The following is a 26,818-nucleotide window of genomic DNA, read 5'->3' on the forward strand; positions in this document are numbered from 1 at the left end:
AACTTCACCTTACCTCCAGCCCCCCCCCCCCTAATGTGCAAATATATAGCCTAAACTTTACAAGTCCAATGCATTCTGTCGCTTGTCATTTATCCTTGTGGCTATGAAACCGGTTTGCTCAGATCGTACATTCAGAAAACTTCTCGACTGTTTGGTATCATGGCTGTAGCGGTATGGAAGATGCATGGAACATCATAGATAGATACTTAAGAGCTCATTTATAAGCTGTTTCTCATTTGTGCGTGGTTTATATAAATTCCAAGATCGACAAGTGCCATATGGCACAAAAATAGGCACTTTATGCCATTTCTCAAGGGGTGGAGTGGAGTTAACGGGCAACCAGAACATCGTAGATAGATTTTGAAAGCTCATATAAAAAATATTACTTACGCTCCTATAAATTCCGCCATTTGCAAGTTTCAAATGGTCCTAAAAACGGCACTTTTTGTGCCATGTCTGAAGTAGAAAAGCAGGGGCTAGTGGCAACCAGAACTTTTTAGTGATGTTTAATGGTATGTGTGAAACTTTTTACTCATATTTATGGGCTTTTATAAATTCTACAATTCGTAAATTATATATAGCACTCAAAACAACATTTTTGGTGCCCCTTCTTAAATGAAGAAACATTGAAAGTATAAAACTGTATAATTGTCATAATTATGATCCAAAACCCTTAACTCAAGGTTTGCGAGAACACATCCCGCAGGTTTCTCCTCCAGACCCCCTTAATAAGCTGCGCTAATGAAGTCCTTCAAACGCCAATATATTAAATTAGACAATTAGAGGCGTGGCTCTCTTAGCACAGTGCTGGACTTCAAATTAGATTATCATGCGTTTGATTCCTCCTTGGATTTTGTTTCAATCATGGTTTGTCCCTTCTTATCATTACTTTTTATATAATCTACTGTTAATGCAAATGTGATGCACTCATTTTCCCAAGCATATCCCAGGAAGACTCATTTTAAAGCTATTACTCATATCTACGTGCTTTTTATCAATTTTACCATCTATAGTGTTGCCACTTTTTAATTGGAAGAGTTTGGAAGCAGAAGACGCTACCATTGCAACAATTATGGTCCAAAGCCCTTAACTAGAAGTTCATAGGAAACCCTCACATATACTCCCCCTTCGCAACCCTCTGTGTACGTTTCATAAATCCTCTACTCATCTTAAAAGTAAAAGATTATTGCGAAAGCAAATTGACTAAAACTAAAAACTTTTCAGCTAAAAATATAGCAAAAATTAAGCTTGAATGATCAACACTTTTGAATTGAACCTTCAAATTTCACTCTGTGACGAAGCCTGTGTGCTAGTTCTAATGGCAGTAATTGAGGAGAAGGGACGTCCTTCACCCTTACTTTTTACTCTGGTCTAGGTTTTCAAAATCACCTTTTTTGGTTATTTCATTGAAAAAGGCACTTTTTTCATTTGAAAAAATGGACTGAAAAATGGAGAGTGCAATTTATGGGAATGTGCTATTCAAGTCAAATTTATAAAAAGTGACTAGGCATAAATATAAGCTTCCAAATGCGCCCTTAAACAGCTTAATATAGTTTTCAACTGAAACTAAGGAATGACATTAAAACTTAAAAGGAACAGAAATTATTCTGCAGAGATAAAAAAGATCGTGGCAGAGTCGTTTCTAAATTAAATTTGAATCAAAAACGATCAAAGATTAATCTAAAAAAAGAAACTTTTATTAAGGGAAGTAAAGAGCGAAGATGAAACTTTAAACGGACAAAAATTATTGCTTTACAGCTTATCTTATATATATCAATCCAACTAGCACAAATAAACCAACTGATTATGTTTCCCTGTGTTTCCAGGATCATAGAAAACTATTGCTTTACTAAAAACATAAAATAATATAGGAATTTTGATACAGTAAAAGCAAACCAATTAAGGAAACTTTTTTACAGAATAAAACTTTTATAAATCCCTCTTAGGACCAATCCCTTTTAGGACTGTTGCTTCATTTCTTTGTCTAGTTTAATTTGGTATCACTTCTGCACGATGGATCATTTAAATGCTTGGCTATCGTTTTGGCCTTCAGTCTGACATGTCATGATGACTTTGTAGGCCTAGACATGTTCGAAGTAAAGCCACCTGGATAGTATTAGGATTAGGAATATAGACTTACTTTAGAATTTCTATCATAGCATAAAATTCACTGTTGCATAGAGGCAAATAACCCTATTTTCAGACTTCATATTACGTCTTATTTGATCTTCATTTCAAGTAATACTAAAGCATATTTCTTATATTTGAAGATTGTTTATTATTCACTATTGATATTAAAGCTTATCTATTGAATATTAATCAAAAATGCTGCCTCATAAATCAATCCAATAATCTGTATGCTGTTCAATGACTTAGCGGTTATTAAAAAAAAGAAATTACGCTAGAGTTTTTAAGATAGTTTTAATTGTACATGAGTAGATACCTATCTTATAGTCCCATGCCTCAGCCCTGCTGCCATCTACAATTTAGTCTAACTCTGTACGAACACCATATATGGGCATAGAGTCCCCAGGGAGAACACGTTTCCGAGAACTTGATTAATGTCTGACAGGTGATGTCAAGGTTGATTGATTTGTCATGAAAGGAGAATTGTTTCCGAGAGATTGATTAATTTCTGACAGGTAATATCAAGGTTGATTTATTTGTCACGAAAGGGGAATGGGTGAAGTTTATTAATGTCTGATGTATTTCCAAGGAGAATTTTTTCCTGGCGAATGTTTATTAATATCTTTGGAGTTCTTCCAGGAGAATTGTTTCCGGGCGAATGTTTTGATCTTGGAGATGAATAGATTAGCGCGGGAAAGGGTTTCTTAGTAATTTGAAATGTGACAGCGCAGGGATGCCAAAAACAAAAGGAACACGCTGAAATTACGTTTAGGGATTATTTGGGCGAAACGTCTTAGACATTTTAGGCGAAACAGTTAGAGACATTTTAAAAGATGATTTTAGAAGATTTTTTAGAAGAGGATTTGAGGGTGAAACTCTGTGGTCGTTATAATACACAAGTTCCATTTGAACAGTGTCGTGAGGTCCTCTACCCCAACCCCAAAGGGCCCTCATACCCCACCCCAATTACGAAGGAAGCCCCCGGTCCCCAAAGGGCCCCCGGGCTACCAAAGGGCCCCCGGTGTCCAAATGCTCCCGAGTCCCTATTTTTAATACTTTTTTAAGGCTTTATTATATCTTTTCAGAACAAGTTATTTTATTAATTTCCATCCTAAACGCATTATACTAGTTTAAGTACCCATCCTGTTCACCCACAACTTTACTCTACAGCTTTTTTGAATGCTCCAACACCCTGCAATACTTTTCAAAGGCATTTCAGAACAAGTTCTTTTCTTAATGTCCTTTCTAAACCCATTTTACAAGTTGAAGTACCCATCCTTTACACCCACAACTTTAATTTACAGCCTTTTGAATGCTGCAAAACCAAGGAATACTTGTCAAAAGGCATTTAAAAAAAATTTCTTTTCTTAATGTCCTTTCTAATTCAATTTTAAAAGTTGAAGTACCCATCCTTTTCACACCCATAACTTTACTTTACAGCTTTTTGAATGCCCAACATCAAGCAATACTTTTCAAAAGGCATTTCAGAACAATTTCTTTTCTTAATGTCCTTCCTAAACCCATTTTACAAGTTGAAGTACCCATCCTTTTCACCCACAACTTTACAATACTGCCTTTTTGAATGCTCCAACACCAAGCAATACTTTTCAAAGGCATTTCAGAACCAGTTATTTTCTTAATGTCCTTTCTAAACCCATTTTACAAGTTGAAGTACCCATCCTTTACACCCACAACTTTACTTTACAGCTTTTTGAATGCCCCAACATCCAGCAATACTTTTCAAAAGGCTTTTCGCAACAAGTTATTTTCTTAATATCCATCCTAAACCCATTTTACAAGTTAAAGAGCCCATACATTTTACCCACAACTTTACTTTACAGCCTTTTGAATGCGCCAGCACCAAGCGATACTTTTCAAAAGGCATTTCAGAACAAGGTCTTTTGTTAGTGACCGTCCTAAAACCATTTTACAAGTTGAAGTACCCATCCTTTTCACCCAAAACTTTACTATACTACTTTTTGAATGCTTAATTTCAAGAACTTTCTACTCCGTTGAACAAAATGGCCATCAGAAAATTTTGATTAGATGTGTTTGGAGGAATAGTGGGTGTGACAAGGGGGTTAGTTACCCTCCAATCACTTTTGACGGTTAAAAAGGGCACTAGCCCTCTCAATTTTCAAATGAATGTCCCCCTTTTGAAGTTTTACGGCAACTCAATCTATAAGAACCGAATATGCCTCCAGGGCTTGGTGCTTTCGGGGCTTTGTCACCATTAAACACACAATTTCCAGAACTTTCAACTACGTTGAACAAAATGGCTATCTCTAAATTTGGATTGAATTTTTTGGGGAAATGGTTGGTGTAAGAGGGGGTTAATGACTTTATACTCACCTCCGACTATTAAAACCAACATTTTTAATTTCCAATCAAATTGGCCCTATTTGAAATTTCTACATCAACTTTCTATATAAACTTCATATGCTCCATGGACATAACTTACAACCCTTGTACCAAGAGCTCTGAGGGAGCCATCATCCTAAAAGACCTAATTTCATTGGAAAACTTTCAACTACATTGAACAAAATAGAAATCTCGAAATTTTTACTGGATGTGATTGGGAAAATGATGAGCGAGAGAGCGGCTTTAGTCACTGTTCAATCACTGTGAACTATTAAAAAGGCACTAGCCCTTTCAATTCCAATTGAATGAGCCTTTTTGAAGTTTCTACGACAACGCTTTCTATAAAAACCTCATATCCCCCAAGGGCATAACTTAGAACCCTAGCCCTGAGGGCTGTGGGGGAGTGTCCTCCTCAAAACATTATTTCTATCTAGAAATTAACTACGCTGAAAAAATGGCTATCTCAAAATTTTGATTGGATGTGTTTTGGGAAATGATGGGCGTGTAAGGGGTGTTAGCTGCCTTCCAATCACTTTTGACTATTAAAAATGGCACTATCAATTCCAATTTCGAATCGAATTAACCCTCTTCAAAGTTTCTGCGGCAACTACTTTGATACAAAGTGCCCTGGTATGAAAAACAAATACATTGTGTCAATATCCTTTTTTACTTGGGTACCACGATTGCGCTGCTTATGAAAAAGGGCAATTTCAATTTCCAATTGAATGAGCCCTTTTTAAGTTTCTACGACAACACTTTAAATAAAAACCTTATATACCCCCAGGAGTTAACTTATAACCCTAGCCCTGAAGACTGTACTTTACTAACCCCAGTCCGCTGTAACACCATGCGCTAGAGTAAAAACTTTGTGCCAAGCTTTGTGAAATATTACAATGATCTCTAGTGTTTTTATTGTTTAGTTTATTTTATCCTGACGAAGTTTTATCAGATAATTTTGTTCACAATCTCAAGTGTTTTTATCCTTTAGTTTATTTATCCTGACGAAGTTTTATCAGACAACTTTATTTTGCTAATTATGACTAAGAGACATATTTGGGCTCTGCCCACGAGAGCTATGTCTTGTTTTTGAATTAAACGAATTTGAATTTTGAATTTGAAGAATGTGGGAGGAGTGTCCTGCTCAAACGTATAATTTTCTGAGCTTTGAATGTCGTGGGACAAATTGACTATTTCAAAATTTTTATTGGATGTGTTTGGGAAAATGGTGGACTTGGAAGGGGTGTTAGTTGCCTTACAATCACTTTCAACCATTAAAATGGGCACTAGCTATTTCAATTTCCGATCGAATGAGCCCTTTCTGAAGTTTCGACGACAACGTGTCCTATAGAAACCTTATATGCCCCCAGGGCATTACTTACAACTCTTGTCCTGAGGGCGCTGGGGTGGTTGTCATCGTCAAAGACCTAATTTCCAGAACTTAAAACTTCGTTGAATAAAATGGTTGTCTCAAAATTTTAATTGGATGTGTTTGGGGAAAACGTGGGCGTGAGAGGGGGGGTTAGATGCCCTCCAATCACTTTTGACTATTAAAAAGAATACTAGCCTTTTGAATTTCCAATAGAATAAGCCTTTTTTGAAGTTTATACGACAATGCCTTCTATAACAGCCTTATTTCCCCCAGGGAAAAACTTAAAACACTTGCCCTGAGGGCCGTGGGGGAGTTTCCTCCTCAAAACGTAATTTATATCGGGATATCAAATACGCTCAACAAAATGGCTATCTCAAAATTTTTATTGGATGTGATTTGGGAAATGGTGGGCGTGGAAGTGGTGTTAGTCAACTATTAAAAAAGGCACTATTTCAGCTATTAAAAAAGGCACAAGCCACTCCAATTTCCAATTCCAATTTCCCAGAACATTCAAATACATTGAAAAAAATACCTGTCTCAAAATTTTAATTGGATGTGTTTGGGAAAATCGTGGGCGTGGAAGGGGTGTTAGTCGCCTTCCAATCACTTTCAACTGTTACAAAAGGCACAAGCCACTCCATTTTCCAATTGAATCAGCCCTTTTCGAAGTTTCTCCGACCACTTCCTCAATACGAAGTGCCCTGCTGTAAAAGAAAAAATAATAAATGATACATTGTGCCAACATCGTTCTTTTAAGCCTCCAGAGCATAACATAAAACCCTTGCCCTGAAGGATGTGGGGGAGTGTCCTCCTCAAAGATATATTTTCTGTCTGGAAATCAACTGCACTGAACAAAATGGTTATCTCAAAATTTTGATTTGATGTGTTTGGCGCAATGATGGGTATGGGGGGGGGTAGTTGGATGCGTTGGGGAAAATGGTGGGCGTGGAAGGGGTGTTAGTCGCCTTCAAATCCCTTTCAACTATTGAAAAAGGCACAGGCCACTCCAATTTCCAATTGAATGAGCCCCTTTCGAAGTTTTTACGACAACTTCTTCGTTACGAAGTGCCCTGCTCTAAAAGAAAAAAATAATAAATAATACACTGTGCCAACACCGTTCTTTTAATTCCCCAGGATATAACATAAAACCCTTGCCATTTACGATGTGGGGGAGTGTCCTCCTTAAAGATATATTTTCTATCTGGAAATCAACTGCACTGAACAAAATGGCTATCTCAAAATTTTGATTGGATGCGATTGGCGGAATGAGGGGTATGGGTGGGGGGCTAGTTGCCCTTCAATCACTTTCGACTATTAAAAAGGGCACTGGCCACTCCAATTTCCAATCGATGAACCCTTTTCGAAGTTTCTGCGACAACTACTTAGAAACGAAGGAGTTTCTACGACAACTCCTTCGATACGCAGTGCCCTGGCATGGAAAAACCAAAAATAAATAATACATTGTGTCAACATCGTTCTTTACTTAGGATGCGCGATTGCGCTGTCTATGATAATTAACAGTTTAAATAGTGATAAATGCTTTCATTAGACAGTGAAAAAAAAAACAATCAAATAATGCTAGGTATTTCGATCACATACGCAGTGAGCGTCATGAGCAGACCGTCATCTAGTGCATCTGCTGATGACGGTCACTGGGATCGAAATATCCAGTATTTCTTTTATTGTTCTTTCAATGTCTAACATGAGGATTTATCCCTATTTGAACTGTTATTTATCCTAATCTTGTCTTCCAATAGGCTCTTTGGCTTGTGATTTGGTGATAAATCTTAACCTCAAAAAACTATTTTTAGTTTTACGTTCAAATAAGGGTAGTTTTCATAATCACCATACTCTAATGCCCTATATTAGACATCAATTTTGTTGTTGGACGCCTTTACATGGAAGCACAAATCCCATATCCTTAAAATGAACCTCAACCTAAAAAAAACCTAATTTTTCATTTCATTTTCAAATAAAAGTGATTTTCATAATCACCGTGATCTATATTCTAGACATCAATTTTGTTATTGTACACCCAAATAGGGAAGCACGAAATTCACCCCCTTAAAATCAACCTCAAACTAAAAAAAACATGTGAAACAGCTACATGAGCAAACTTTGTATATTTGGAATCAGGAAATTTTTTTGAGTTGGGTAGTCAAAGTATTTTTTCTCTTGCAATTTGTTTTCGGTCAAACCGTTCCCTTCCTGGGCTATTAGTAATACTGAGAAACATTTAGAATACAGGTTTTCCAAAAATTTTTAATTTGAAAGTCTATGTTTTAATCAATATTGAAAGCCAATATTTGAAAGTTGATAAACACTATATTTGGCACCTAAAGACACCAAAATGGCAAGCTCTTTCCTTCTGTCTTCATTCTTGTTTTTCAGAGCTATGACAAGCTCTTTCTCTCTCTTCCCATCGGTCTTCACTCTTGTTTTCCTTTTTCTCTCTTTCTCCTCATAAACATTAATTATAGGCAGCGCAATAGCGCTGCCTAAGTAAAGAACGATGTTCGCACAATGTATTATTTATTTATTGGTTTGTTTTAGACCAGGTTACGTCGTTTCGAAGGATTTGTCGTATCCGAAACTTTGAAAAGGGCTCATTCGATTGGAAATTGGAGTGGCTTGTGACCTTTTTGATAGTCGAAAGTGATTGGAAGGCAAATAAAACCTTTTCTACGCCCACCATTTCCCAAAACACATCTAATCAAAATTTTGCAATAGCCATTTCGTTCAGCGTAGTTGATTTCAAGATAGAAATTATGTTTTAAGGAGGACACTCCCCGCAGCCCTCAGGGCAAGGGTTGTAAGTAAGGGCTAGTGCTCTTTTTAATAGTCAAAAGTGATTGGACAGCAACTAACCCCACTCTCACACCCACCTTTTCCCCAAACACATCCAATAAAAATTTTGAGATAGGTATTTTGTTCAATATAGTTGAAAATTCTGGAAATTGTGTCATTGAGGATGAAAAACTCCCCAAACCCCCTGGAACAAGTGTTATAACTTATGCCCTGGGGTCATATAAGGTTTCTAAAGTATTTTCGTAGAAACTTTAAAAAGGGCTCATTCGATAGGAAATTCAAAGGGCTAGTGGTCTTTTCATTAGTTGAAAGTGATTGGAGGGCAACTAACCCCCTCATACCCACCATTTTGCCGAACACATACAATCAAAATTTTGAGATAGACAGTTTGTTCAACGTAATTGAAAGGTCTGGAAATTGTGTCTTTGAGGATATCCTACAGCCCTCAGGGCAAGGGTTGTAAGTTATGCCAAGGGGTATATAAGGTTTCTATAGAAAGTTTTGACGCAAAAGCTTCAAAAAGGGCTTGATTGAAAATTGAAAGGGCTAGTGCCCTTTTTAATAGTTGAGAGTAATTGGAGGGCAACTAACCCCACTCTCAGGCTCACCATTTCCCAGAGCATTCAAATACATTGAACAAAATACCTGTCTCAAAATTTTAATTGGATGTGTTTGGGAAAAGGGTGGGCGTGAGAGGGGGGTTGGCTGCTCTCCAATCACTTTCGACTATTAAAGACTTAATTTCCAATATTCAAACTACGTTCAACGAAATGAATATTTAAAACTTTGATTGCATGTGTTTGGAGCATTGCAAGATTTGATTGCATGTGTTTCGATAAAATCTTTATATACCCCCAGTGCATAACTTACAACCCTTGCCCTGAAGACTGTGGGGGGGGGGGAGGGCCCAGCTGAAAGATATGATTTTATGACCTTTCAACTGCATTAGACAAAATGGCTATCTTGAAATTTTAACTGGAGGTGTTTAGGGAAATGGTGGGTGTGGAAGGGGTGTCACTTGCCATCCAATCACTTTCGAATATCAAAATGGTTACTAGCCATTTCAATTTTCAATCGATTGCGCCCCTTTTGAAGTTTCTACGACAAAGCTTTCTATAAAAACCTGATATGCTCCAGGGATCAACTTACAAGCTTTGCCCTGAGGGCTGTGAGAGGGTAGTCATCTTCAAAGACCTAATTTCAAGAACTTGCAACTACGTGAATAAAGTGGCTATTTCAAAATTTTGATTTGATGTGTTTGGGAAAAAGGTGGGCGTGTTGCTATCCTATCATTTTTGACTATTAAAAAGGTGACTAATTTTATAAATTTCCAACCGAATGAGCCTTTTTCTGAAATTTCTACGACAACACCTTTCTATAAAATCTTTTATTCCCCCAGGGCATAAATTATATTCCTTGCCCTGCGAGCTGTGGGGGATTGTCTTCCTTAATAACATAATTTCTATCTGAAACTGGTGGGCGTGGAAGGGATATTAGTTGCCTTTCAATCACTTTCGACCATTAAAAAGGGCACATGCCACTCCACTTTCCAATCGAATGAGCCCTTTTCGAAGTTTTTCCGACAACTCCTTTGATACGAGGTGGCCTGGTCTAACACCAAAACAAAAAAAATAATAATAAAAATAATAAATAATACATTGTGCCAACATCGTTCTTTACTTAGACAGTGCTATTGCGCTGCCTATGATTAATGTATATGAAGGGAAAGAAAGGAAAAAGAAAAATAAGAATGAAGAAAGATGGAAAGAGAGAGAAAGTGCTTGTCATAACTCTGGAAAACAAGAATGAAGACAGATGGAAAGAACTTGTCAATTTGGTGTCTTTAGGCGCCAAATGTAGTGTTTTTCAATTTTCAAATATCAACTTTCAATATTGATTAAAATATAGACTTTCAAATTAAGAAATTTTGGAACATCTGTATTCTAAATGTTTCTCAGTGCTACTAACAGTCGAGGAAGGGAACGGTTTGACCGAAAACAAATTGCAAGAGAAAAGATTCTTTGACAATCCGACTCAAGAAAATGTCCTCATTCCAAATAAACATAAATTTCTCATCTAGACAAAATAAATTTCTCGTTTTACATGTTTTTTTTTTGTTGGTTTTGAGGGGGTGAATTTTATACTTCTCTATTTTCGCGAACAGCAACAAAATTGGTGTCTAAAAAAGGGCAATATAGATCACAGTAATTATGAATTAAATTAAAAATTAGTTTTTCTTTGGTTGAGGTTCATTTTAAGGAGGTGAGATTCGTGCTTCCATGTAAAGGCGTACAGCAACGAAATTGATGTCTAGAATAGGGTATTAGAGTATGGTGATTATGAAAACCACTATTTTTGAACGTAAAATTAAAATTTTGCTTTTTTGAGGTTGAAATTTGGAAGAACCCGGTCTTAAAATTTAGAATGACAACCAACACCCGATTCGATGGTTTAACTAACGATTAAAACATTCTCGATTTTTTAAGTTATATTATATACAAATGTGATAAAAAATCGACATATCAATAGTCACAGATCTTCGCTATGTTCCAGATCATCAACTCTGAAAAACACAGTTGTAACACAATTAGCATAACTTGTTCCCTTGCAAAGTCCACAGCACAGGTGCAATTCATGAAATTTCTTTTGCAAGTCTATCGCATATTTTAGCAGTCAGTGTTTACAATGAAAAACGGCAAGGAGGAAGTTGGGGGCAGCTGGGAGTTCGTCAATGATAGAGCAATATAATCCATTCAGAATTACCCAAACAAACTGGGAAGGGTCAAGATTACATCCCAGGGTTTTCCATAACCTAGCTTGCGAGTGAACTCGAAATGAGGTAAAGCTGCAAGCCTCACTGGTGGGAGGCAGAACTTTAAACTCAACATACGAAGCAGACGCAGTAACTTTCTTTACGAATTTGAAGTGACACAACTCATTGATTTGTAAAATTGAGTTGGCAATGGGAAAGTAAGACAAATAAAAATAATTTCGTATAGAATTTCTGGCAAATTCCCTGAGTTTGAAATTCCCCCTTAAAAGTTTACCCCCTGCAGAATTCCCTCCCCACAGAAAATTTTCCCCGTGGAAAACCCCCACGGTTGAAATCTAAAAAAAATTTTTGTATACTTCTCAATAAGAAATTCTATACGTTAATAATTCGCAACTTCATGACTTACAGACCCATCCCTAGCGGCTGTAGGGGAACATGTTATCCCCAGGGGAACAATTAAAGTTCTCGGTCCTATCTGATCTTTTCTCGGTCTGTCTGACTTGTTCTAGGTCTTATCAGATCTGTTCTCGATCTGACGTTTTCTCGGTCTGTCATATCTGTTCTCGTTTTGCTCTAATCTGTTCTCTTTCAGATCTGATTTTTTTTTTCGGTCTGATCTGATCTGTTCTCGATCTTATCTGATCTGTTATTGGTCTGATCTGATCTGTTCTCGGTCTGATCTGATCTGTTCTCGGTCTGTCTGACTTGTTCTCGGTCTGATCTGATATGTTGTCGGTCTGATCAGATCTGTTTTTGGTCTGTCAGATTTGTTTTCGGCCTGGTCTGTTCAGTTCTCGGTCTGATTTGATCTGTTCTATTTCTGATCTGATTTCTGTTTTAGCTTTCAACTATGCTGAACAAAAAGGGCATCTAAACATTTGAAAATTTTTGATCGGTTGACTTTGATAATCTTTTGGTCACCTAAAACGGCACTAAACTTGTAATTTCGGTTAGAATGAGTCCCTTGAGAGGCCACAGTCATTTGAAAATACAAGGTTGAGTCTTCTGTCCCCTTCCTCTTACAAAAAAATGCCTTTTGTTATTTCGTCTTTTTGATAAAACTTAATGGTGACCCTGTCTGTTTCGTGAATATTGAGGATGCGTCTGTTATTCAAAAGTCAGTTATTCAAAAATCAATGGATTGACTGGTCAAAATGTTAATCAAAACCACAAGATCCCTTTTCGGACTTTGGCCAAGATGATCAGAAGAAACTTTAACGCATCTTAGTTAGCTGGGCTGTTCATTGTAGCCATTGGCAGGAATTCACGTTCGAGCCGGTGATTTAAAAAAGGGAGGGAACCACCTTAAGTCCAAAAAATCAAATACTCCGGGCGATTTACCCAAAACCGTCAATGATTTCTCTCTTGTAGGATTAAAATAAACAAGTTTTGTAAATAACTAATTTTCTTTTAACACGAATTTGCTTTTTTTATATTATAATTCAAATAATAATATTCTGTCAGTTCTTCCTGGCGGTCAATTTAAATTTCAAGTCAGATTTTTAGGGAGGGTTTATTTAGGTAAATATATATTGATTTGTATGCACATCAGACATCGTAATTTTTCGTTTTTTCATGCGTTTTTTATTCAATGAAAACAGGTCTTCATTGAAAACGTCTCAAATAGGTCTTCTAAAGTTTATTTCCAGTCTTTTTGGCTATTTTATCTTTCCTGGGAGACTTTAACCCTGTTGTTTAACTCTCTGGCGGCTGTTTACATACTAACTTCCACCACGGTTGCAACCAGCTCAAGAAAAAAAATTCGTGGCAAGCGTAAGAAAAAAATATCTATTGCCATTCCATGTCAGCCCACCTCCAAGGTTGCCACCAGCCGAAGAAAAAAACAAGGCACGAATTATTTCTGAAGGTACGAAAAGATTTGCCAGGTGTTTTTCGCTATGGTCTTGCTTTTTAAAGAAAAACCATTCATAGCATATTTTTTTAGTAGATTGCAACGATAATCTATTCTTTAGGGGGATGTGAGGTGGGGCTAGCACCCCCTCAAATTTTTATACAAGTTTTGCACTGAGTCAATCTGCAGTTTTGACTTAGCTCATTTTCACACAAATTTGTTAAGATTCCAAAACCAAGTCCTAACCGAGTTAGGACCTGATTAACTTAACCAGCAAAATTTAGAATATTCCGTCATTAGGGAGAAACCGTGAATAAATGCAAAAACCGTGAGATCGCATGTGTGTGAACCAAGAATAAAGCTAGGTTCTGACCAGAAGTAAATAACCGTTAAAGAAGTAAGAAACTGCCGTAAGCGCAATGCTAGTCTCAAATCAGGCTAGACCCTTGTGTCCGTTTTCTACCGACTGATTTCTTCATACCGAAAGGTAGGTGATTCGGCCGGAAGAAAACGTTTGCATGAAGAAACGTGGGGGGTCTAACCTGATTAGATGCGCTCGACTTTCCTACTTCTGTTACGGTTATTTATTTTTGGCTCTGAAAGAGCGGGATTCCGACTCGCGCCCCAAATCGACTGTTTTGCAACATGGAGACAAATGGCGTTCTGTCGCTAGGTGACAGGAATCAAAAAGTGTTGTGATTTTCCTCACGGCTAGCTGAAATGGGTTAGCGGAACAGCTGTCTTACTACTCTTACATCTGTGGCCAAAGATTGGGCTCCAGCCGGTGTTCGAGAAATGCGGGGAATTCAAAACTTCTGGCATGTGATTTGTATTGAACAGTTTTAACCATGCCCAAAAACAAAAATTTGCCGATAGCTGCGTTAATTTGGCCGCTGACGACCGATTCACTAGCCCTTCAAAAGGGGAGTCAAGTTTCTTTACGAAGTCATGGAAAATCTTGACTCAATGTACTTCCAAATTTCCTCTCAAAGATAAGTCGTTGTTCCAAAATTACAATATGGATTTACAAGGTTCATGTCAGTGTTTCTGTTATGCAAACTTGCGTCTTTATTGTTATTTGAAGTTCAAGAATAAACAATTCATGATTGGGATTAGAAAACTGGTTATAGAACGTAGAATGTATAGGGGAAACCAGCTCACCTTCACCACGGCCCAGGTTCGTCATTTCAAAATTACTAGAACACATAACGTTCAAAACCCAGGTAACTTTGCCAATGGAAGAGCCATCTACTAGCGATAATTTATTAGTGCAGAGAATTTGCCTTCAGTTGTAAGTAAATTTTTTTAATAATTGGTAAATTTTTTTCCTGCAGAGTCCTATATTTTATGTCTTAGAAAAAAAGCGATTAAAGAGCTATTTTAAAAGATTTGGTAATTTTCTGTTACCAAGTATATCTCTCAGCTTCTACTACCACTCTCCTCAAAAGCATTTGTCATTATCTATCAATAATTACAGTTCATGTAGATGACCCTCTGCCCACGTTTGCCGCAAATTTACTGCTCAGTTTCGCCAGACTAGGGTATGGCGAACCAGGGCTGGCGAACCTGGGCTGGTGAGCTTTCATTTTGTTTTCATTGCAGTATTTTGTTATGTGTTGTTGTACTATTCTGTATTTTACTAGTTCTGTATTTTTCAGAAATATTGGGTACTTTACTAATAATATTCTGTATCTTACTAGCCCATCTAAATGAAGAGTTGTAACTGGCAATAATAATAGGATAAAAACAATTGGATCGAGTCGATTTGTATGCCCAGAAGTTGCGATATTGATTCGAAATTTAAGAGTTTGTTATGTTGATGTAACATTCAACAAAAAATATTGAGACGAAACGTATTACCTTAAGGTTACTACGTAAAAAAGAGCTTTTTAAATTTTATTTGATTTTTCAAATTCAGAACACATCATTTTTCTGATAAAACAAACTGGGCAATCAAACTAACATATTCTAAAAGTTTGAAGTAGTCAATGTTGCTTCATTGCCAAAATAAGTAGGTTATACATCATGGCAAAAAACAAGGCTGAAACCTTCGAAAAATTTAACACTGGATAAGTAAATTTCTTCTTCAAACGTCTTCAATATTATATCAAATAGATTGATGCACTATTATGTATTTTACTAATAGTATATTTTCTTTTGTTTTCAGACATCATGCGAACGCCAAAGCCTGCTACAGAAAGGAAAAAAGGTACGACTGAACCAGAAGTGCTTCGTGAAGCTGTGCTAGAAGTCATTGAAAAAACAAGTTCCAAAGGCAACAGCTTTGAGAAAATACCAGATTCCTCGTGCAACCTTACGAGATTATGTGAAAAGAATCAGCAAGAACGGCCTGGAGGTTAGAAGTTTGTCTCTCTCTTTTTCTTCACCACGATACACCACTTGTAGAATTTTTACCGACAAACAAGAACGGGTTCTTGTCAAATACCTGCAAATAATATGCCATATGCATTATAGACTATCACCACTCGAGCTACGTCAACTTTGTTACAAATACGCCACATCGAAGCAGCTTAAAATTCCAGATTCATGGACTTGTGGTGAGAAAAATCAAGCTGCGGGAGAGGATTGGTATGGGGGGTTTATGCAGCAACACCCCGACCTTATAATCCGACAGGCAGAAGCTACCAGTCTGGGAAGGGCTACTGCCTTCAACCGCTTTACAGTTCAGCAGTTCTTTAACAATCTTCGGACTCTATACGATCGTCACTGCTTTAGCCCAGAAAACATTTGGAACGCCGATGAAACAGAATAATAGACTGTTCAAAAGCCAGGCACAGTTATTACTGAGAAGGACGAAAGACAAGTCGGAAAGGTAACGTCTGGTGAAAGAGGGCAGAATATCACGCTTTGTATCTGTGTTATCGCTATTGGAAATACAGTTCCTCCAATGATGATTTTTTCCAGAAAAACGTGCCCTGATATCCTACTAAAGGGAGTTCCACCAGGGACCATTGGGTTCGGAAATGAAAAAGCTTCTGGATAGATGACGACCGAGCTCTTTGTCATTTGGCTGAACCACTTTATTAGTCACGTAAAACCAACAAAATCAAAACCTGTTCTTGTTATTTTGCTCAATCATATTACCAGATATTCTAGCGATCTGCTTGAGCTGGCTAAGGAGAATGGTGTTAACCTTTTAGCCGAAACCTCACATACGACTCGTAAATTGAAGCCTTTTGATTGCTCCATTATGTTTCCGATTAAGATATACTACAATCGAGAAGCCGCAGCTTTTATGAGCAGAAACAAATGCAAAATCATAGCCATTGCTAATGTTGCAGAAATTCTTGGCTCATCTTACTTCAAGGCTGTTTCTCAAGAAAGCCTAATCAGCGGCTTTGGCTGCACAGGAATTCATCCATTCAACCCAGAAATTTTTCAAGACCACGAATACCAAAGTTCATCCGTTTCCGATAAACGAGAAGTACCGCCACTGGGCCCTTTCAGCACAGAAGGTAACTCTGCGGGATATTTAGAAGCACCATGTGCAAGTGAACCACCCCTGAGAGACTTGAGTCCAGAACAGCTGCCTGTTACAATGTCTGGTTCTGTTAACGATAGCAATTCAGAAATTATAGATCGTTTCCCATTGCCGAAAGGATCCCCCATGAAGCAGAAAAGAAGAACTGCAAATAGAAAGAAAACAGAAATCCTAACCGATACTCCAGTAAAAGAAACATTTCAGCAAGAGGTGGAAAAGAAAACAAGAAACAAAAAGTGCTAGAAATGAAGAAACTAAGCAAGACAGTTGCGAAGCACTATAAATTTCCAAAAAGGAAGCTGTTTCGCGAAGCAGTTGAGTATGAAAGCAGCTCTGAAGATTTTGAAGTTGATTCTGATTGTTGGAGTGACGAGAGTCTGAATGTAGGCGATGTCGAGGCTAAAACTGAAATATCTGGAGAGATTACAGTCAGTGATTTCATTCACACTGGAATCGATGGGAAAAGAAGTGGGAAAACATAATATGTTGCGTCGGTGCTAGAAATCAATGATGATCTTGATGTCAAATTTATCAAAAAGGTTGAACCAAACAAGTTTGTTTATACAGATGAACAGGCTTTTGTAGAGAGACAATCAGTGGAAATTAAACTTGATCAGCCTGTCTCATGTGGAGGGACAAAAAGGCAATCAGAAAAGCTGACATTCGGTGTCGATCTTTCCACATACAATATAAAATGATCAGACAAATTTTATATGAGTTTCTTGCATTAAATTTCCTTATACCAATAGCTGATGAGTATTAAACATATTCTTAAATGAGAATGGCTCTTCTGATCTTTTTAAAAGTGGTTTTCAATGCTTGGCGAACCAGAACGGGGGGATGGCGAAGCTGTACCGGGGTCGTACAGGTTCACCATATCTGACCAAGGTCACTGTTCTTTGAATTATGGCTATAACTGATAGGCAAAAAAAAATATCAAAATTTTGCTTCATGTCCTGAATGTCTAAGTACATTTTGGTGGGAAAAAGTTGACTGTAGGTTGACAAGCATAGCAGAAAAAAATTATTTTCTAAAAGTGATGAACGTGGGCGGGTCTCTCCTACATAATTTTCATTTTTTGTGTGTGTGTTTTCCAAATGTCGTGCATTGATTAAGTTCTGTTCAAGGCACAAGGTCACTCAGCTATTCATTCTTGCGCACCACAGCATATGAGCTGTTAACACAATTTCATATTATTTATGGTAATTAATATTATATATCTATGTACTAAGGATTTTTTTCTGGTTCATATAGAATATTTTAGTGGTTTTATCTAAAAAATAGGCCCCACAAATCAGTTTTTATTGTGTCCTAAACAACTTGATTTTTCCATCATACGTGCTGTACACGGAGCAGCCGGAATATATGATATGCCCTGTGATAAAAATCTCTAAATAAACTAGCAATTATTTTTTTTTATTTTGTATAAGCTAAATAAGTTTTCAATGAAATAAAATTGTACGGTTTGATGGTAAAAAGTAGTCACTAATTTTAGAGGAGTCACTTCCCTTTTTTCAGAAAAAAGTTGTATTTCATACTCTGTTATTCAACATCTTGAGGTGGTAAGAACGAAATCGTGCTATGCCCAGATTCCCTAATAGATTTTAGAATCGCCACTGCAGTCGAGATCGTATTATAAGCGCAAGTAGTTCATTAAAAATAAGATGGATTAGTGGATTTGGGAGAGTTTCAAGGTGGTTTCTTTATGCAAGCTTGGGAATTACAGCAGAAAAAGGTCACCTGTTTTAGACGGACCTGTTTTTTTTTCCGGTTCTGTTCTTCTGAAAACAGATATAGCACCAATGCTTAACTCGAACTTCATTTCGTACGGTTCCATTGCCTAGAAGTCTCTTAGAAGTCTCATTCGCTTTTTGGTTTTCACTCTTATTTCGTGAATATTGTCTCATATTTGAAACCCTTTTATCTCAACATAAACTTATGTTATTTTACTGGCTAATATTGGATATTGCCTAAAATTTCCTTCAGCTAAGATGGAAGTTTCCTACAGCAAAACCTATTTCCCCTTCATCTCTTTTTTCGACGGCATTCTTCTTTATTGCTGGCTTTCCAATCGATCCATCATTTGTTCTCTTAAGTCTTAACTTACGTTTTTCAGCATTACTACTGAATCGTTCTGAATACCGATTACCTCATCGATTATACAACAAATCAAATAGCACTGTTCAGAAAAGTTATATTTAAAATACGACAAGTCGCCTCACAAAACTTATAAATTCATCTTTTTAAGGAATGCTGTATACTAATCAACCTTAGCGGATTATATCAAAAGGCACATAAGTGTTATTGAACAAGTACAACAAACTTCACAAACAAACTACAACAAACTTTACATTTGAGATGGAGTGCATATCTTTTTTCTTACTTAACCAAATATTTTTTTATAACTGCTAAATGTTTCACTCAGGGGGATCAAAAGCCCCCCCCCCAGCCCAAGATCTTTGAGCATAAGTAGAAGGATAATGACAGTGAAGCAAATTCGACAGAAAAAACAAATCTTGTAGACATGAAAAAAAGAACAAATTGATGTATAATAAGTATTTATACTTTCTTTGCTAAAATTCTTTCTACTTTTTATACTCTTTTACTTTATATATTTTCTTCTGTATTCTACAGTCTACTCTTCAATAGTCTACTCTATCATATTATTTCTAAGATTTTTACAGATAGAAAAAAAAATTGAAAGCTCTTTAAATAATATTTTTGAATAACTAGTCTTAAATATTTTCAAGTAATGAGTATATATCAAGGCACGTGTCGAAAGACAGGTAATCTCTGTACTGGCAGGTATTTCTATAAAGTATAAAATATGAGAGGAACATGAATTCTAAAAAAAAATTAAACTAATTAGAGCAATGGACAAATGGCAGGAAATGAGGCAATAAGATTTTTTAACGGACTTTCTATAAACATGGTTTAACTCAAACAGTTATACTAGTTTTAGTCTAATGAAAACTGATATCAAGACTAATAATAAAAAAAAGTAATATTGCTAATATCAAGGACTCTATTAGAAGAAAATGGGCTAATAAAGAATTTCTAATGAATATTGTTGATATAGTTTAGCTAGAACAATTATACTAGTTGAACCGATAGGACCGCCATCTATTGAACTAGCTCTTGGATAGGTTTTGGACTAATAACACGAACCAGGTTAACTTGTTATTCCAAATGAACAGTATAAATATAGCAAAATTTAAATAAGTCTACGAGAACTTAGAAAGCGATTAAGCTAATGGCAAGTCGGATAGTGATAAAATGGAGCAATACAAGCATAGATAAATAAAAAAACAACCACTATTAAGACACGGAGTGAGATACAGGTAATCTCTTTACTGATAAATCACTATGAGACCTGGCATGCTTCTCCAAACTCCATTTATGATTAAATGTGGATCCGCAACCCTCACAGGTGAAATGTTTTTCTCCCCCACACTCATTGTTGACGTGTGACTAGGTTTTCCTTCGTTTTATATTTCCGTCCACACTTCAAACAGCTCCATTTACCTAAAAATATATTGAAGTTTAAACCGGACTGTTAATAACTAAGTCCATATCTAAAGTGAATCAGAAATCTAATCGAGAGGATCCATTGCTAACGCTAATTATTCAGAGCTAATTTTGGGGAATGCAGAGACGTAAAGGAATAGAGCAAAGCTAAAACTTCTGCAACTTCTAGGGCCATTTTCACACTTCAAAAGTCGAAGAAAATGATTAGTTAATAATTTCATTAGGTAGCGCAAAGAGCGAAGTATTGAGGAGACGGTAGCCCCCCTCATATACGCAATCATTTCAATTCATTTTAAGTTTCGATGTTGCTCCTCACTTTCAGTTGAAATAATTGTTTTTAATCTAATTTCTGATAATTTTTAAATAATACCAGAATATTCACTCCCCCCTCCATATAAAGTTATTTTCTAATAAAATACCCCCTCGCTACCAGAAAAATTTGCCCCCGATCGTTGCATTCCAGCTTAAAGTTAACCCAGCGAAATTCTTGCGGATGATTCCGGCTGAAAATTTTCTTACCCCACTTTTATTTGAAAAAGAATTTAGTTTTTGATTGTTTTTGAAATCATGCATGCCATCCCTCCTCCGTGAAAAATCCTTCTGACAAAAACCCCATGCCCCGCAGTAGAAAGGTATTCCCCATGAAAATTTCCTCAGGAGAATTTATCCTATTGAAAACTCCCCCACGGAAAATTTCTAGTTTTGAGAATTTTTACATAGAGCTGTTGATAACTAAATGCCTAGTTAAAGGTTAAAACAAACCACACAAATAAGTTGATTTCAAAATCGAGAGAGGGAACTTAAAGGAAGGTTACAAATTTAAGGGAGAATTCGTATCTTTCCCAGGGTGGTTGTATCGGACCTGTGGTGACACTATGACATCAAAAAGAGGCTCACATTATAAATAAATAAATAAATATATATATATATATATATATATATATATATATATATATATATATATATATATATATATATATATATATATATATATATATATATATATATATATATATATATATATATATATATATATATATATATATATATATATATATATATATATAGATATAAATACATATATATATAAAATCAAAAATCAATTTGCAATCTATAAAAGAATGGCCACAATGCGTTTCTTAATATTCATTAAGTTGTTTAATGAGACATACTTTCAAGCAATCACAGTCACAACAGCGACAAAAAAAAAATTGTAAATTATTATATTTATACAATAACTAGATAGGTGGATGTATACCAATATATCAGCACCAAGGGGTTAAGGAGAAACACAAAAGGTTGGACATATGATGAAATGCTCAAAAATCTAAATATCTTTACAGATAAATTAGTCACAATTACTTCATGGCGGGGGGGGGGAGTTTGACATGTATAAAAAGCTTTTTTACTCCCATTAGATGACACAAAGCGTAGTTACAATACAAATTTTTTAATTATTTAAATTTTGGAAGCGAGTGGGATTTTGAGCCTCATAATTGCCTGGATACACCATAGTATTCGATCTTTAAACATTAGCTATGCTTATTAGTATAACCCTATCATGCTCTGGATGAATTAACGTGATCTGACACTTCAATATAACCCAACACTGATGTCTCCAGTTGGGTCATGAATGATGGAAAGATCATGGAATTACGGCTCTTCAGACAACTCAATTAGCTGCTAAATAAACTGTAGTAAGAAGAGCCTATTTTTCCATAAATCCCATTAGCATGTTCTTTGAGGCAAGTTTATTGTTCCACGTCTCTGTGGTCTTGAGTCATCTGTAAAACCTCCCCTTTTCAAATTTTGGTTTCACCCTTTTCAAATTTTACGTATACAATTCTTGTCTGGAAAAGTATTTAAAAGAATCTCAATACTTGACTTCCATTTGATAAATCTTAATGTCATGGTGGCCTTGACACTACTCAGCATCAGAGCCACTAGATACAGGCCAACGAGAATTAAAAGATTATTTGATCGTAATGATTGGGCACCATTATACCTATGTTACCAAAATAAAAGTATCGTATACTTGGTGAAAATTGGTTTGATATTTGATAAAATTCCCATTTACATCTCATAACACCATATTTTTGAAAAAGGAGGTATTTGCCAAATTACCACTTTATGTACATTATTAGGTAATTATACAGAAATTGCCACCAAAATGTGCAGCCTCAGCTGTCCCTAAGGTCTCGTTGAGTACTTAAATTATTGTGATTTTCAATTAATTGTGTACGGCAGGCATTTTTACTTTATAGAAGGCAGAGGAGGCCAGTGTTATTCAAACGAAACATGTTTCAGCACCTTTGGCTCTAAAGCTGCTCAATATAATTTTACAACCTATGACATATTGAAGCCGCATTACTTAGCTACAGAATAATGCTTACAATTACTTTCTTATTTGGATCCTTAAACAAAATCTGTTCTCCCAAAAGCTTAAAATCAGTACTTCCGATCATCATTAAGATAATTATAATATTAGAGTCATCCTTTTGTCTGGGTAAAATTTTTCAACAATATATGCGTATCCATACCCTGTGATAAATCACTATGAGACCTGGCAGCCTCTCCAGGGTCCATTTATGATTAAATGTGTCTCTGCAAATCTCACAGGTGAAGCGTTTTTTCGCCCCACACTCATAGTTGACGTGTCTGACAAGGCAGTGCTTCCTTTTATAGTTCCATCCACACTTCGAACAGCTCAATTGACCTAAAAATGTGTTGAAGTTTAAACCGGACTGTTAATAACTAAATCCATATCTAAAGTGAATCGGAAATCCAATCGAGAGGATCCATTGCTAACGCTAATTATTCAGAGCTAATTTTGGGGAATGCAGAGACGTAAAGGAATAGAGCAAAGCTAAAACTTCTGCAACTTCTAGACCCCCCTCCATGTAAAGTTCCTCCCGAATAAAATACCCCCCTCGCCACCAGAAAAATTTCCCTCTGACAGTTGCATTCTAGTTGAAAGCTAACCCTGGGAAATTTCTTGCAGACAATTCCAGCTGAAAAGTTTTTCTTAGCCCACTTCTATTTGAAAAAGACTTTAATTTGTGGTTGTTTTTAAAATAATGCATGAAATCCCTCCTCAGTTTTTTCTGATGGCGAGGGGAGTATTTTATTAGGGAGAAACTTTACATGGAGGGGGGGGGTCAGATATTCCGGAATTATTTAAAAATTATCAGAAATTAGATTGAAAAACAAGTTTTTCAACTGAAAGTGAGGAAGAAAACAACATCAAAACTTAAAATGAATTGAAATGATTGCGTATATGAAGGGGGTCACCCTCTCCTCTACTTTGCTCTTTGTGCTACCCAATGAAATTATTAACTAATCATTTTCTATGACTTGTGAAGTGGAAAAATGGCCCTAGAAGTTACAGTAACGACATATTTTGGAACTATTTAATAAGCACGAGATTATTTAAACAATATATTTATTATCATTATCAACAACAGCAGCATATCATTATTTGTTTTGTTTAGGCTACTACAGTTTTACAGCAATGACATAGAATTTCATGTATTTCTGATTTATCCTCTTAGAAATATTATTTGGTAAACCCGTTGTTATCAAACAGTTCGGGGTAACGAAAAGTAAGTAATGAGCGACACGGTTCCTTAGTAATCAAAACTATATGTAAAAAAAAAGAATTTTGATACCAATCAAAACAAGAAAAAAATTAACTTATCATGCTGACTCCAAATATACAAGTTTCATTAAGTTTAGTGTTACCAATCAAAGGCTACGAGCCTGAGGTAATTTGCCTTATTTTCGAAAATGAGGGCAAACACCTCTTAAATGTCAAAGAAGACAAGGGGGTTATCATCCCTACTAATATTAGTTTTTGCTCGTTTCGAATTTGACTCGACATTTAATCTAATTTCTGTTCATTTTGAGTTTCATTTATTTATTGATAGAGATTTGCGGTAGTTTTACGCTTGGATGATTTGACTTCATTTCTGACCACTTTTGGCTTAATGGAACTCTTTAGTTTTCTCTGTAAAACTTATTTTGTGGAATTTTTTTTAGATGAGTTTCTGTTCGTTTTTTATTGACAAAGTCATTTTCATGAAAACATTTTTTTTATATCGTTTCGGTTTTTTTCTATAAGAATCTATAGTTTGGCATAATTGTGGTGGTTTCACATGCCCAATGTCAAACTTTTGTGGAACCCAATGTTCTACTATGCTGAACAAAATAGTTGTCTCAAAATTTTGACTAGCTGTGTTTGGGAAATAAATCCGCTTGAGGGACAAGCTGATTGCCCCTCCAATCTGTTTTTAGTCTTAGAAAGGAAACTAGAATTTTTAATTTCGAATCGAATTAGCTTCTTTAAATGTTTAAATGATATTTCTAACTTTTATAGAGTGGTGCTGCCTATGATATTGCTTATATGCCTTTTTGAAAACCTGCATGTATACAGTTTTTTTGTTTAATTGGAACACCACCTAAACACTTCCTAGAAGTTTCAGCTTAATTATCTTGGCGTCATTAGTTATAGTAACTTTAGTTGTAGTACTAAAAGTATACATATGGTGCTTTCTGGCTAGTTCAAAATCCCCAACAACTTACTCTTAAAGATGTAAATTAATAATATAAGTTGTTCATGAGATATTACTTTGTCACCTTTTTGAAAGTCCACATGCTCAAAGTTTGTTCTGATTTAGTTCAACGTCCGCCTTAATTTTTTGTTTATTTTTTTACTGAAGACGTTGTTAAATTATCTTTGGATTATTGGCTACAAAATGGCTATCTAACCATGTAGCTCGAATGGATTTGGGGAGAATAGTAAATCAGGGGGGGGGGGACTATTTTCTCTCCATCAAGCTTGACTCCTCTTACTCTTGACTACACCTCTTCCTAAAAATATTACATCCCCCTGGGACACAACTTAAAACCCTTACCCCCATACTCTACGGAGTTGTGTCAACCCAAAAGACCATGTAATGAGATCTTTGGACTGTTTTTTTAACAAAAAGCTATCTTAAATATTCTATCGGAAGCATTTGGAGAAAATATGACGTGTGGTGGGGGTATAGCTGCCCTCTGATAAATTTGACTCTTAAAAATGGCTCTTCAACTTCTGATTTCCATTCCAAAGAACCCACTCCGAAGTTTATACGACCCCCGTTTCCAAAAAACCTTAAATTCCCTTCGGACATACCTTACAACCCTTGCCCTGAGGACTGTGAGGGGATTCTCATCCTCAATGACATAATTTCTGGACTTTTAAACTACGTCAAACAAAATAACTATCTTGAAATTTTGACTGGTAGTGTCTGGGGAAATGATGAGCGTCTGAGGTGGGGGGGGGATGGTTGCCCTTAAATCACTTTTGACTATTGAAGAGGGCACTAGCCCTCTCAATTACCAACCGACAGAGCCCTTTTCGAAGTTTCTGCGACACAAAATGACCATCTTAAAAATTTCTATCACATGAGTTTTGGGAAAACGCAAAATGTGGGTGTGGAGAAGGGGGCGGGGGGTTATTTGCCTTCTGATCCGTTTGACTCTTAAAAAAAACTATAACACTATAACTAAACATCACTATAACTGGTTGCCCTCCATGAGCTCTTTTGAAGTTCAATTCATTTCAAACTTTTTATTTCCTCAAAATATGAAAAGTAAAAAAAAAAATAAAATAAAAATAATAACCGCTAATCTTTAGGCCATAAAAGTATTTTAAACTATATAACAACAAGTACGCACAGGCCTTCAATCAAAATTACCACACAAATTAACGCTTCATTCAATAGATTATAAATTAACACTTAAAATCAACACTTGACAAATTAACACTTCATTCAAAAATTAAATCAAATAAAATAAATTAAGCTTCGTGCACAACTCTATATAAATTATGAGAAAAAACATTTAATTTGGATAAAAATTTCTCTTGCTTTTTCTCCAAAACTTCAACAGGGTTTTTTATTTTATATGTATTCATTAAAAAAGTATTTGATTCAGATTTAGAAAAGCGGCAAAGGAACTTAGCAAAATTAAAAATGTGGTTTTTACATGCGCAATATTACTAATTCTAAAAAACAGGAGAAGCGATGAAAAAACTAAAATTTGAGGCAAAGCGACTGTATTATATACCCGAGCCAGTGATTTCCGAGAAAGAAGATCGCGGAGACAAATTACTGCCCCGAAACTAGACACTATTCTACTTTTAACTGCTTTAGAAATAGAAGCACGGCATAGAGCTAAAGTTGGTCCATAAGGCACACCAAGATATAAAAGAGATTCCAAAGTTTTGAAAATACTATCGTAAATACGAACAGAAATTTCTGAATTAACGAGATCATTAGCCTTAGGACCAAGAATTAAAAACTGACACTTTTCAGGGCGAAAACGAAGTCCATGCTCACTAAAAACCTTTGCTAAAAAATCTATATGTTGTTGAAGTGACTGAAGCGATCGACTCAAAAGGAGTAAATCATCTGCGTAAGCAATCCACGACAGAACATAACCTTTGCCATAAATAAA

The 26,818-nt window shown here is 36.0% G+C and overlaps 1 protein-coding gene across 2 annotated transcripts in view; it reads right to left on the bottom strand.

Annotated features, from left to right (window-relative positions):
- Positions 1-18,969: 18,969 nt before the first annotated feature.
- The window catches only part of LOC148950936 (ubiquitin carboxyl-terminal hydrolase 25-like), a 53,528-nt gene continuing 45,679 nt past the window's right edge, over positions 18,970-26,818 (bottom strand). The window contains exons 7-8 of one of the 2 annotated variants that reach the window (XR_016141861.1): positions 22,861-23,036; positions 18,970-20,317 (exon numbers count right to left, since the gene is read on the bottom strand). Coding sequence is in view for 1 of the 2 variants with exons in the window: in XM_089090072.1 (XP_088946198.1) it covers positions 20,300-20,317 (18 nt within the window). In the remaining variant the exon portion in view is untranslated. The remainder of the gene's footprint in view (positions 20,318-22,860; positions 23,037-26,818) is intronic. The other variant, XM_089090072.1, reaches the window with a different exon arrangement.

Source organism: Artemia sp. Qi Xiang Cuo, chromosome 6 (genome assembly GCF_049724085.1).
Source record: "Artemia sp. Qi Xiang Cuo chromosome 6, ASM4972408v1, whole genome shotgun sequence".
NCBI lineage: Eukaryota > Metazoa > Arthropoda > Branchiopoda > Anostraca > Artemiidae > Artemia > Artemia sp. Qi Xiang Cuo.